General features: G+C 47.9%; 1 protein-coding gene across 1 annotated transcript in view; it reads right to left on the reverse strand.

Annotated features, from left to right (window-relative positions):
• Positions 1–12,535: 12,535 nt before the first annotated feature.
• Positions 12,536–14,689, reverse strand: part of ZFR (zinc finger RNA binding protein) — an 83,231-nt gene continuing 81,077 nt past the window's right edge. Inside the window, exon 20 of the mRNA XM_075540904.1 lies at positions 12,536–14,182. Coding sequence (XP_075397019.1) covers positions 14,003–14,182 — 180 coding nt within the window. The 3' untranslated portion in view covers positions 12,536–14,002. The remainder of the gene's footprint in view (positions 14,183–14,689) is intronic.

Genomic DNA, 14,689 nt, shown 5'->3' on the forward strand with positions numbered 1-14,689 from the left:
GAAACTCAAAGGGGCAGTTCTGCCCTGTCCTGTCGGGTCTCCCTGAGTGGGCATCGACTTGCTGGCAGGGGATTTGGTGTGAGGAAGGAGGCATACAAAATGTACTGGGTGGTTGAGGAGGGCTTCCTTGGCCGGCCCCACACAGGTGTCTGTTTTCAAAGGATGCTGCAGTTCGAGGGCTGAAGAAAGGCCGGGTAGTGTGAGTAGAGTTGTCCTGTAAATCTGCCCCAAACGTGACCTGTCTGGGAGTGTCAAGGAAAGCCTTTCCTTCTGAGCTGCTACTGATAAGGGCACAGGGATCAATTCTTGTGCTTCCTCAGAGGGAGGCCTGGTGTCGTGGTTACACAGTTGGCAGTGAGCCGCCAAGGTTGGCAGTTCGATACCACCAGCCCACTCTGAGCTGCCCACAACCAGCAGCTCATCTGCTGGCGAATGCTCTACTCCCATAAAGAGTTATCATCTCAGAAACTCATAGAAGCAGTTCTTTCCTGTCCGACAGCATCACTGTGAGTGAACATTGACTCGAAGGGAGGGCGGGAGATGCCTCCCCAAGGGAGAAAGATGTAGTGTTAGTCTCGGAATCCCGCAGGGGACACTGTCTACAAGGTTGGTTGCTATGAATCATAATCTACTCGAAGGCAGTGCATTTTGAGTTTGAGTATGCCTTCTGAGTTGGTCTGTAATCGGGTAAATGTGTGTACCCTAGAAGCGTCCCCCAAATCCATGTCCCTTGGCCAAATCCGCCCGGGGAATTCATTCTCTGAGATAGGGACCTATTTGGGGGAGGGCGAAGTGGGGGCTCCTGAAGGGGGATCTGGGAAGAGGGAGCTTTCCTGCTGGAAAGTGGATGCCCCTGTAGCCTTGCAGGATGAAGCGCTTAGGGCTCCAGCTGGATGCTCACCGGGGAAAGGCGGGGAATGGAAACGGGATTTAAAGACAGTGTGGATATAAACCTGTCCGACGAGAGGAGCAAGGCCCTTCTTTGGTGTAGACATGTAATTTAGATCCTGACATCCAGATGGAATTGAGTAATCTGTGAATCCCTCCCTCTGGGTCCAAAGCCAAATGGGGCGGAGCATGCTTCTCCCAAAGGGCCTGTCGCTTGGTGCCATCAGTCTGCTCCGACCCATCGGGATGTTCTGCACAACAGAAGGAAACACTGCCCAGTCCTGTGTGAGCCTCAGGGCCCGTCCTCTCCTCAAGGGCCTTCCTCTTCTCTGCCCTCTCTGCTTTACCAGGCGCGATGTCCTTCTCCAGGGACCGGTCTCTGCCGACGGCATGCCCACGGTATGTAAGATAAAGTCACGTCATCCTTAACCTCTAAGGAGGCCAGAGCAGCCTCCGGCCTCGACACATCTCCAGCATGAGCCGTTAAAAGACGTATTCGCCAGTAGATTAGCTGCTGCTTGTTGAGGGGCAATGAGAGGAGAATTGGCCATAAAAGGAGATGTAGGCACAGTGCAAAGCCACAAAATCATCATCGTGTGCACGATACTCACCCGGGGTCTTTACAGAGTGCGCGCAGATCTAGTGCAGGCGCCTTCACTCTGGAACGGAGGTGTTCCTGGGGCCTTCCTTCATGGCCGGCCTTGGGCCACGGCTCGCACTAGAACGGAAAGGTTCTGGGGTTGAAGGGGCCCAAGACTCCTGGGGTCCCACGTGCGGAAACTGGGAGCTGGCTTTCCTACCCTCAGGTTCTGGTTAATTATGTCCGAAGGTTGGCGAGAAGGCAGGGTCAGTTTTAACAATTCTTGCCTGGTTGGTGGGGAGTGTTTCACAGAACAGTGAAGCCCTCTTCCCCTGCCTTTGCCAAAACCAGTCTAGTTTTGAGACAGCCTCACAACTGAGACTACTGTCCGGGGCCACATTTCCCCGTCTCATACTGTATGGCAAAAGAACTCTTTTTAGGGTCGGAGGCTCGGGCGTTCCTCTGTTTTGTCCGGTCTCAGAGGTGTATCCGAAGGTCCCGTGCTTTGGTTTCCCATCTGACAAAGAGCAGAGGAGACACAGACAGACCTGGAGCGTCTTTGTACTTCTCTACCATGTTTGGGTTTTTTTTTAAACAAAAAACAGAGCATCTCTCCTCCAAACCTGGGCTTTCAGAATGAGCCTATCCTCACTGGGTAGCCTGCTCCCAGTTTGTGTCTTCTGGTGAGGCCTGCTCTGCTCTAACTCCCAGGAAACTGACACAGTTCCTCCTCACAGGAGCTAAAAGCTAAAAGTGAAGGAAAAGACAGGGCCCAAAGACCCTTTGCATGATTCTGGGCTTAACAGAAAGTGCCAGCCCAAAAAAGATGACCAATTGCGAGTTGGAAAATCTCCTAAGACTCTCAAAGGAAAACTACATCCTAGCCCCAGTTGCCCCAAAGCTTATGGGGTACATAATCCTACATCTCCTTGGAAATGGCTTCTGGCTGCTGCCGCCAGGTCACTTTTGCCTCTCAGGAGGCAGCCCTGCAAACATTCCTGGAGGAAAGCCTCATCCTTTTTCCTTGGAGCGGCTGGTGGTCCCACACTGGTGACCTCACAGTTAGTAGCCCAAAGCCTAACTCACTAAGCTCTCCGCACCCCAGTGCGCCTCTCCCACGGTAAATAGATAGGCAGCCCAGGGGGTAGCTGTGCAGTGTTTGGAGGGTGAGACCTTCCTTACATGACAAGTACCCCTAGTATCCCTTCCTTGCCGTCTAACAAAACAACACATTTCACATACATCCTAGAGCAGCGGTTCTCAACCTGTGGGTCGTGACCCCTTTGGGGAGTTGAAGGACCCTTTCACAGGGGCCGCCCAATTCATAACAGTAGCAACGAAAATAATTTTATGGTTGAGGGGTCACCACAACATGAGGACCTGTATGAAAGGGTCACGGCATTAGGAAGGTTGAGAACCACTGCTCTAGAGGGGGTGTTAAAATGACCCACCTGCTAAAGGTAGCTGCTAAAGGTAGTTTGAATCCACTCAGAGGTGCCACCAAAGGCAGGCCTGGCCATTTGCTTCTGAAAAAACGGCCACTGGAAACTCGGGCGCAGTTATCGTGGGACGCACATGGGGTCGCCCTGAGCGGAAGTGGCCCCAAGGCAGCTTGTGTTGAGGACAGGAAACAAGCTGAAGTCTGCTGCTTCCCTGCGGGGTTCCTCCAGCAATCAGCATATTGTGGCTTGGTTTTCACATCACTTTGGGAGAGTCTCTTCCAGCGGATAGAAAAAATGCCTGTTGTGCTGCGGTCCAAGAATGCTCTATTAATAAACACAGCTGGTAACCTCTGAACTTGGGGATGGTTTCAATTGCACACAATGGTTTCAGGACACTCTTTTCTCCGAATGTGGCCCCAGGTTTTCTTTGAGAATTATAAATAGAACCACGTCTTCATGCATATAGACACAATCTAGAATCTAGACCAAAGGGGACTTTCTTAGGGCTGGAGCCAGCTGGAACCCTGGTGGCATAGTGGTTACACATTGGGCCGTAGTCCAAAAGGTCAGCAGTTTGAAACCACCCGCTACACCTAAGAAAGAAGGGGCTTTCTACTTCCGTCTGGGAAACCCACAGGGGCGGTGGTTCCACCTGGTTGATGTTGACTGGCTGGCAATGAGTTTGGTGCTTTGGTTTGGAGCCAGCAGAGTGCAGGCCTGGCGGGCAGGCAAATGGGTGGGGAAGACTGGCTCCGAAAGCTGACGTAGCCTTTTGGGGTTACCCGGAACAGCCTCTTTGTCTGTCAAATGCCCAGGAGCCCTGGTGGCAAAGTAGTTAGGAGCTGGGCTGCTTAACACAAGGTCAGTTTCTACTCCCCTAAAGAGTTACAGTCTCAGACACTCACAGGGGCAGTTCTACCCTGTTCCACAAGGTTGCTGTGAGTCATCATCCTCTCAGCAGTGAGTTCTTCAGCATCAGGTGCCCAGCTGACCAGTGGAGATGGGACAGCAAGAAAGCAAGAATTTGAATCAGATCGCCCAGCGAGAGCCTGAACTTCTAACTTACACGGATATGCACTATAGCTATGCAGACACCACACACACACACACACACACACACACGGGTAGGGAATGTTGGAGAGGATCAAACTAACTTTGAATTCCATTTTTCCACATTTTGAGATCCTGATGTGTGTATGTGTGTGTGTATGCACGCACTAGTTAAATGTCGTTGCGTTGGTACCGATTCAATAGTGACCTTACGCACAAAAGAATGATAATTCCACCTCGTCCTGCACCCCCCTCACAATTGTTACTGTGCTTAATCCATTGCTGCAGTCACTGATCTGTTTAGATTCTGGTGTTTCTCAGTGTTCGAGACTGGTCCCTGGCAGCCAGGGTGTGTTATGTGGGGTGGGGTGGAGGGTGTTGTAGGTCAACCTAAAGGGGGAGGGGCACTGCAAAAGCAGATACCTACACTTTATCCTGAAACCTACACCCTGCCTTGGATTATGGCTAGAGGACAAACGTTTTTAATAGCCTGGGGAGCACAGTACTTTTTTCTGGAAAGGGGGTGGTAGGCCAAGTAAGTTTGGGAAGCTGTTTTTAGAATCTGTGCGCTGTCCTGGGCGGCTCACTTGAGTATGTCTCCTGTGCGTCTTTGACGTCTCCCTCAGGGCTGTGCGGAGAGCTCAAGGTCAGAGGTCCAGGGCTCCAGAGCCAGGACACTAATGAGGGTGGCCATCAGTGCTTTGGGAACCCTTGGATGCTTTGCTGGGAAGCCTCAGCGACAAGGACACACTGCGCCCTCTACTGGGCTGCCTACAAAGTGGTGAGGTTGGCATGTTCTACCAGGGGTCCTCAAACTTTTTAAACAGTCCCTCAGACTGTTGGAGGGCCGGACTATAGTTTGTTTGTTTTTTTTAAGCTATGCACACTGGATGAGTTGGCTGCTAAGCAGGACAGGCAGCAGTGGCAAAAACACCCAGCGGGCCTGATAAATGTCCTTGGAGGGACGCATGTGGCCCGTGGGCCGTAGTTTGAGGACCCCTGTTTGGGGCATTCAGGAAATGCTATGGACTCATTTCCGACCCACTGGGGCACAAGGTAAAACACACACACTCCAAACTCACAGGCAACGAGTCAGTGCTAACTCATAGCAGCCCTGTAGGGTAGGATAGAACTCCCCTGTGCTTTCCGAGGCTGTCGCGGAGGTCGAAAGCCTCGCCTTTCTCCTGCACGTCAGGAGGTGGTTCCAAACTGCTGACTATAGGATTTGGTGCTCTGTGGTCTGTTGTCTCTCTCTCCCTCGTGGTGGCTGGGACAGTCCACTCAGGATGGCTAAACTAGTCACAGTCCTTTGTAGGTGTTGCCCTCATGCACGCTGGACTGAGGCAAGGGCTCTAGAGGCGCCCACAGCCTCAGCCAGACCCCGAGTGGGCACGGGGCCCACTTGCCCGACCTGGACACAGGTTCTTGTTGTGTCTGCTCTTTGATTACTGGCGTGTCTGTGTCGCTTGGTCCTGATCTGGTGCAGCTCAAGGGTGTAAGCTTCCGCAGGTAATGCAACATGGTCGCGTCCTTTCTCCTCCCATGGTGCCTTTTGCCGCAGCCTCAGAAATCCTAACCCCACACCAAGACCATAGTCAGGGAGCCAATTCTGACTCGTGGTCACCCTAGCTAGGGTGGCTGACGTGGTAAATCTTTAAGGAAGCAGAGAGCCTCTTTCTACGCCTAGCCTACAGGAGCTGTGATCTCCCCCGACTGTCATAGGTTGATTCTGACACACAGCAACCCCATGGGATGGAGTAGGGCTGTCCCTTTGGGTTTCCAAGACTTTAAATCCTCACGGGAGCAGTCAGCCTCATCTTCTCCCCATGGAATGACTGGTAGATTGTGTTGTTAGTTACAACTTAACCTTGCAGTTGGCAGCTTGCATCCACGAGCACTTTGGGCCTCTCCCCCTACCTATGCCTCACTTGGGGCCATAGAATTTTGAGACTCAGACCCCTAGGAGACAAGGGTCAAGCGTTGAGCGAGTCCTCCCACTCTGGAAAGGCCCTAGCAGGGGTGGAGCCTCCATGTTTGGAGGGGCAGATGCAGGACCCCCTCTCAGACCTGCCAAGTTGTAGGGTGTGGGCAACTAATTCAGAGGGAAATATGCCAAGTATATTGCCTAACTTATGTAACAGAGGGACTCTGGAAAGCTAGTGTTCCACGGTAGGAAAGCCTCCTCTTTGGTAAATTAAAGTACATTACCCTGCTTTAAATATTCTCCCAGATTCTTCCCGTAACAGCTATGTGGCCTTAAAGTGAGCATCTGGTTGATTCTATCTCCCCATAGGTGCAGGATTATTTCCTCCCAACCCCCCTGCCTTCCCTCAATGCAGATATTGGGTTTCCTCACCTGTGTGTGAGCTCAGGGACCTTAATGTAGGGAGATCCCACCAACCTCGTGAATATGCATGTCTTTCCGATGGCTACCTCCAAATGTCCAAAGATAGTAAAGATGCTGTCTTCTCCAAGCTCCACGTGGACATCAGGAGGGGCTGAGGTGAGCATGCTCCCATAAAAGGAGTCTGACTCCTTTATTTTCTCTGCTACTCCCTATGACTGTCCTGACCTTTTATTTATTACCAAGTACCATTGCGCCTGCTGGCCCTCCGGTGGTTGAGGCCGGTTTCCTCTGACAGTAGGGGAACTGCGGGGCGGGTGTGTCCACGGGCCCTCCCTGCCTCTCACTTTCGGCCAGAGGCCTCAGTATCTGGTGTGTGGGTGGGGAGAGGGATGGATGGAAGGAGGAAGTGGGCTGTTTCCCCTGCCTCATTCCAGGAAGACACGAGTCAAGATCTGGCACCCAACAATCCAGGGCCGGCTCCAGGAAAGTGGTGGAAAGGCTACGCAGATGTCTCCACAATCATTTTGATGGGCACACGGTAGACCTGCCAACCAACCACTGGCAGGCAGGCGGGCAGGCTGTGTGTCACAGAATAAGAGTACTGTTTACTTCTGGAACTGAAATTGGATTAAAAAAAGCAATGCTCTTCCATTGGGATGCTAGAATTTCTGGTACTGAGTGTCGGACAGGAAAAAGTGTGGGACTAGCACCCAGGCTGTCTGTCCTCTTAATCACGACAAGACTGAAGGCACAGAGAGAACTTCTCTTCCAGCTTTGCTCTGACAGGGAGGGTCTGGCTTGGGGACAGTGGGGACACCCCTCCTTTTCCCTGGCCGGCTTGGGGCAGTTGGTGTAGGGACAGGGGAGCGGGCTAAGAAATGGGAGCCAGCGGTGCCTCACCACAAAGGACGTTTGATCTTTGCCCCAAGCGCAGGCAAGCCTGTTTTAAGCTTGACTATGCATTCCCACGCTGCAAACCTGAAAGGCGGCTTGTTCTGCCGGCAGGAAAAGAACACAGGAGTTGCCTGCAGCCCACAGACTTATGTTTGAAGTAGTCATCTGTCCCACGGTTAAAGAGTAATCAGTTTAAAAATCCTTTCTGCCCAAAGTCGAGAGAGCCTATGGTATAGAAACCCTGTTAAGTTGCAGAGCCACGTCTCCGTGTTTTTTCAGAGAAAACCTTCCTGACTGAGCACTGTTAGTGATCTGCCATCTCCCCCTTTCCCTCCCTCCTCCTCCCAGAACACTGGAGCCTATTCACCATTGATCCACCAGCTCTCTGGGCTGGGCTCTGTGGGCAGCAAGGAGAGGGCCCAACCGGGCCATCAGACTTGGCAAAACACCACCCCGCGTCATGCTCAGCTGAACTCGGGTTACAGGAGGAAAGGGAGGGAAATAAACTTTTTATTTTCCCAGTTCACGTGAAACAACACAAACTGAGTAGAAATACCAAGACGGTTTCAGCTCTGAGAAACTTGTTTGGAATGACATTCAGGTCAGAGAGGGAATCAACAGTTAGACCCTGCTCTCATTTGTCTTGGTCTCTGATGAGCAGCCACCATTGGCCCGTCAGTCGGTCGTGCTGTGGTGGCTTGGGTGAGGCTGTGAAGCTGCTGGAAGCTCTGTCACTGGTGCTGTCACCAAAAGGAACACCTTTCAGCTGCCAGCCTCACCGCCACCTCGTGCTCGGGGCAGTGTGAACGAGGAAAGCCCTGGACAATGGCTGCAACAGCGGGTTCCACCCTAGGCACCAATGTGCCTAGGACAGGCACGGTTTCCTTCTGCTGGACATAAGGTCGCTAGGCATCAGAACCGACTCAAGGACACCTAGCCACTACTATTCATGACCAGGGTGATGCATCTCCCCAGCCCAAAGGGCAGGCTCTGCCACCTCTTGGTCAGAAAATGGGAGGACAGCCTCGGGGAGCCCCCAAACCAAACCCACCTCCCTGCCACACCATGGATGCTGCCTCATAGCAGCCCGCAGGACAGAGAACCACCGCCCCAGTGAGCTCCCGGGATGCAAATGCCAGAGAGCCCCATCTTTCTCATGGCTGGTAGGTTTGAACTGCTGACCTTGTGGTCAGTGGCCCAATGCACAACCCATGACACCAAGAGGAGAAGTACAAGCAGGTGGAGAGACAGAAGCCGGATCTCACTGCAGAGGCTGCTGGTCTGTAGGTTATAGGACAGCTAAGATGGAGGGATTTACCTTTAGGTATACGTGGCTATTGGAGTTTTCATAACTCCGTAATAAAGTTACCACAGGGACATTAGAAACTACAGATGAATACATCTCAGTCAAGCAGAAATAAAACCCAAACAGAACCAACCATCGTCTATACACAGGAATGACAGGAACATTTTCCACAGCAACAGTTGATCTCGTTCATGCCTTTCCGCTCAGAGCATGTGTCTGGTTTTTTCTTCACTGAACAGAATAATTTTTTTCCCCACTAGCCTAACATTCCTGAGGGAGCTGACATCCTTGCATGAACAGGCAGTTCTTTTAACAAGGTTGGGAGTGGGACCTTCCTCAGCAGCAGCACAGGTCTAGAACCTCACTAGAGCATAGGTTTCCAAACTTATTTGGCTTACTGTTCCATTTTCAGGGGGGAAAAAAAGTTTATTGTCTACTGCCAAAGTAGTCCATGTCCACTGTCAACACATGAGGATCACCCAGGATCTCATTAATTTTGAGAAAATCAGTGCTGACAGTTCTGAGTTAAGCCTTTTTCTGCATGTGCGGATAGGTGGTTGCAAGTAGAAAATTGGACTCTGGGCAGTTTCCTTGTGTACAGGATCACTGTGGGCCAGAAGGGACTCGATGGCACTTTTACAAACATGCGTAGTGGCTTTACATATATCATCTGCAAACACCTTAGCATGCCATTACCTAACTACGTGACCATTCTGATGTTCTTGGGCCCCACGATTATTCTTGACCATTTAGGTAGTTTCCCTAAATGAATCTCGCTGCCCACGTCCATTTTCTGAGTGAAATGTGATTAAAGTGACCTAAGTACCTTTACCACCAGACTGACGGACTCTGGTATACCTTACAGGCTTTCCTGCTTACGGTTTTGTATTTAGTATTGGTGACATTGACTATTTCCGCATATTGAACCCATTTTTATGCTCTTAAGGTAATTCTACTTAATCATGGGTATTCTTCATGTTACGGGTTTGAATTGCAAATCTTCTGTAGAGGGCTCCTGACACCATCATTAGGAAGGCCGTTCACTGGCTTTTGGTCTCAGGGTCATGCGGAGCACAAGTAGTAAGTCGGGTGAAGCCTGGGAGACATTATGAAATTGTAATGTGATAGCTTTCTTCTTCTCATTCTCCAGGGTGTTCGCCCTCTAGCCAGAAATCTGGGGTTGAGTCCTGGCTGTCCTCAGGTCTCAGGCTGACTGGAAGGGGATGGCAGACCACTTCAATCTGTGCTGCTTACTCTCCAGGAAGCCCTGCATTTCCCCGATTTCTAGCGGGGCAGAGACCCGCGGCTCATGCTTCCTCCATCCTACCTGGTATTCCAGAGTTTGGTTTCAGCTCCCCTTTATCATACACTGAGCCTTCTTTGAATTTTTTGACTCTAAGAAAAAATATCTGAGAAGTCATAACACTTTGCATTGAGAAAATCAATTTTCCTTTGGCTCATTGGCTACTACTTATACTCTCCCTTCTGCTCTCAGTGCCTCTTTCTTTTCTGTTCCTTAGCTTAAAGAGCAGACAGGCACACTGGCAGGCAGCTCCAAACTTACTGAGATTCTCGAGTTTTGGCCTCTGCCCCAAACCCGAGATTTTCTTAAGGCTGCAGCTTGCTTAGCTTCAAGCCTCCTTCCTAAAGGTTTACGTCTCTTACATCAGGGCGGGGACAAGTACTGTAGGGTGTACGAGAACACGAGCACAGAATGTCAGCGATGCGGCCCAGTGGACCGTGAGCTGAGGCTGCTTCTTCACTGCGCTTGCCCTGGCCCTCCCTGCTGCGCTGCCGCCGTGTGCGGTGCAACTGCCAACACTCTGTCGGCTGATGCAAGTGGTGTGTGCCATAGATGTGAAACCCAGGACCCGGGTGTGCTACCTATGTGCCCTCACATTTGTGGGGTAACCACGTCCAGGAAGCAGATTATTAAACTGCTATCATTACCCTCAGCTCCCAAGTGTTCTGATTTACCTACAAGAGATGGTAAAACTTAATTGAGCAGAAGTGCAGAAACACTGTACGTTCAAAGCCAGATACTACTGTGTGGTACATGGAAGGATGCCAGCACGGGACACAGTGACTGCCTCTGGGAAGAGAAGTCAGGTAAGCAAAGGGCAAGTGGAATCAAGACTGGCATGAAGCAGATCTTCTGCAAACACAGACACAGTTACCACCCCCTACTGGCTCCCAGACGGATTCTGGCCCTCTCTGGTCAAAATCACTGGATTTAGGTATAGAAATACTTAAAAGATTCCCCATTGGTAACAATTATGAGATACAGCTTGATGTGACTGAACTCTGGAATGATATGATGTCTGGATTAGTTCCTAATAAAATGGTTTGGGAAATTTTTTTTTTAAGATTCCCTAAATAGCTCTCATGAACAATAGTTTAAGAACACTATCAACATTTTCTATGATAAAAACTGCCCTTTATTGGCAAAAATAAGGATAGCTGTTTATACTCAGTATAAAAATATCACAGGTCCACATGATGAAATCTCTAAGGCCCTTCTGTCCAGGTCTCTCCAATTTCTACCGAATGACTGATAGGGGGAGACGGTGCAAACAGGGTATGTGAAACACTAACAGAGGGATTAGCAATGCGAACCATTTCAGAAACAGAACCCCCAGGACCATCAATGAAGAGCCACCAGAAAAGCGCGTTTGAGATTCTTCTCTGCTGGAAGTGGCAGAGCCCAAGAGCGGATACCAGAGGCTGCTGCCCTGGAGACCCACGGAGACCAGGGCAGAGGGGCTGTACTGCCGAGACCCCGAGACAGTGAAGTAGAGCAAAAGACAGGCTTCCTGGCCTACAGATGAGAGTCCAAGGGACCAGGGAGGCTGAGGACCATGCCAGAGCTGAGATGCCTCCACTGCCACCGGATCCACAAGACTTCCCACCCACTGGCCTGTGAGCTTCCTGCATTCAGTGCCATTCCATGTGTTGTGTGAGTCTGAAGAGGAATTTATAGACTGGTATGGTATTGGACATATGGGGCAATATCGGACTTAAGGACTTGATCTGGGCTGGGCTGTTAAACAATTACTCTTTCAAATAAAGCTCTTATACATGGGAGTGGGGAAATCTATTTTATCATGAAACAACACAGGCATGCACTAACTAGTAATGGGGCACGACCCTGAAATGCAGGGAGAGTAACTGACAGGCGAGTTGCCTTAACAACAAGGGTAAAGATACATTGGCTGGCTGCTGCTGAGTCCATTCACAGATGCACTGATGGAGTCAAAACCAACACTTGTTGAGGGAGGAGAATCCAAGCTACCATGATCCACACTCTGATTAATGTGAGTCTAGCTAGAACTAAGACAGCAATTAAGTCAAGCCAAAATAAATACTATTAGCAAAACATTTAAATGATACCAGTTGTAATCCTGAGTAAAACCCAAATCAGATTAAACCTTCTGAAACGTGCTTAAAAGATGTTAAAAGCATAATTTGAGGCTAATGGTAGCCCAGCCAAGTATGGATCATTAACTTTGAAATCTGAGCTTCAATTTTAACCCTGTCATTGAAATAGATCTGTGGTCTTCAGTTATATAGCTACTGGAAACTTCACCGATTCTAGAAAGAAACACAGAACCTTCACTTATTATGGTTAGCATCGCTGATGGAGTTTGTTCTTAGTGTGTTGTATGCCAGTTCTGTGTTGTCCTCCAGTCTTAGGAAAAAGAGTGATCCCCAAATTCTATTGGATGAGTGACTAAATATTCATAGAGCCTGAAAAATTAAAAAGAAAATGACTAGAAACAGAGGGAAGCGCTTGCCCTTAGTTACAGTGATGAGAGGTAAACAGTTGAGGGGCAAGAGCTGGCTGGTCTCCTATTCCCTCAGGGGCTCCCCCAAGCCCCTGGTCTTAAGAGTCAGAGGTGACGTAGAGGGGAGATTCTGAACTTAGGAAGAACTCCAACCAATATGATTTATTGAATTATAAAAATTTCTGGAAATTATGTGCTCAGGCAACTAACGTTTGTCAGGAATAAAAAGATTTAAGTACCCAATAAATTTGAATATGGTTTTACTGGAACATAAGTCATATCAAAGTACAGTCATTATAATATCAATTCTAACATATATAATACATTTAAGTCATTCTATGAATTTAAGTTTTTATTTGTGTATTTCACTGTAGTGCTGTAACAACAAAATGACATCTGTGTACCAGAGCATACATACATTAACAGTGAGATGTAACTTTGCAGTACACTACTGCTAGAGGGTTAGCTTTTGGTAGCGACATAAGCATGTAAAATGGGCACACCAAATAATTGTGTTCCCCCTCCCCCTTGGTAATAATTTTTGGGGGGGTCAGTAATACTTCATCAACCTTACTGTTAGAGGACTGTTAAATTCTGGTTATCTGGATGATGGGGATTCATTCAACTGCTACACTGCAGTTGTGGCTAGAGTAATCTCACACACACCAATAAGGGACTGTCACCATAATTCAGGGCTAGTAACTGTTGTTAGTTGCACAATGATAAAGTTCTCTTGAAAATATCAGTTAGCCCACTAATATGTGAAAAATGCCCTTTTCACTTACGCAGAAGGAAAAAAAATATTCAGAAAGTTATTTTTGGACTTGCTATGTCAAAAAGTCAACTGTACAAAGATCTACGTGTTAAACCTAAAATTATAATTTTAAAAGTCTATTAAAAACAAAAATGTCATGCATTTTTTATTATCAATTATGCAGAGGCTTTAAAACTGTTGCAAGACCATATAGTATATATTAGCTTTTATACTGCTAATGCACAACTAACAGCAAACTTGATTAGATTTAACAGAAATCTGTCTTAATTACACCTTTATATATCACACTAGAGAGACAAATGCCACAAGATCCTCAGAAACGTTCAGTTCTGAGCACTCAAATGGCAGAATAGCTTTTTTTGTGTTGTAATTCTTCACATACAGAACAAAGCATAAGGAAAAAATCTGCAGTCTCACGTTACAAAAAAACGTACTGCTATAAAATATTAAGAAGGGGTAAAGGCTATTCTCTATAACACAAAGTAACTTACACCTAGTGTCAAAAAGCAAACAAAACCTCTAAACCAAAGTATCAAAATACAAATAGCAACTGAAGCACAAGTACTGCATTAAATACAGCAAAGATTTAATAAGACAACACACTAGTTAATCAAAGACACACAGGGGGAGCTAGGGTGGCTAGCAAATAAAACCAAAATAATAGGGGTGGGGGAGAAATCAGGAACCATTGCTTTTCCCCTAGTCAGAGCACAATTCTTTTTTTTTTTTGGGGGGGGGGTTAGGGGAAAGGTGTCTTTCCATTCATATAATACCTAACACTGTACATTAAGTTTTAAATGCCATAGAAAAACTTGGTTCTTCCATGAAATTCTTTAAATTCTTGATAAATTTTTTCAAAGTAGACATTATTATGAATGAAAAACAACCAAACAGGCACCTGATGTTTTGTAACACTGAAGATTTACAAAAACTTTTTAAAAGTTATCATAATCTTTTTTGTCTTTTTTCCCCTCAGCTTCAAATCCATCAACTCCATCGCTATCCCTTCTTCGTTTTCTGTTGTTGTGGATGTTGAAACGCTGGCTCATTGGGGGTAATGGATCCATACCTAGAACTTTGTGGATCTGGCGGAATGCAAGGAGTCTCAATGCAAACTGTAACAGAGAGATCCACAATCCAGAGTTAATTTAAGAGAAAGAAGACATTAATCCTGATTACGTTTAACGCCCATGGCATCATAGAACAATTAAAAACAAAAGCAAAAAAACCAACCTACAAAGAACCAAACACGTTTAATGAAAGAAATGCCTTCCAGTAACTTAAATATTACAATTGAACTCTCCCATGTATTGTATGTTCTGATGTTTTTACTTCAAGCTTCTGTGTGCATGTGGATTGTTTTTTGTGTGAAGCATACATAAAAATCTCTTAAGAAACTCCCTACGCGGCAAACCGATCTTGGGGATCTATGTGTAACCTCCTCTCTGGGAGATGGGCAATGGGAAGGTGGGTGTGGGGAGACGCAGGGCAGTGTAAGATAAGATATAATAATTATTTATGAATTATTAAGGGGGAAGTGGGGAGTGGGGAGGGAGGGGGAGGGGAAAAAAGGAAACTGAGCTGATTTCAGGTACCCAAGTGGAAGGCAAATTTTGAGAATG

The sequence above is a fragment of the Tenrec ecaudatus genome, chromosome 2 (genome assembly GCF_050624435.1).
Source record: "Tenrec ecaudatus isolate mTenEca1 chromosome 2, mTenEca1.hap1, whole genome shotgun sequence".
Taxonomy (NCBI): domain Eukaryota; kingdom Metazoa; phylum Chordata; class Mammalia; order Afrosoricida; family Tenrecidae; genus Tenrec; species Tenrec ecaudatus.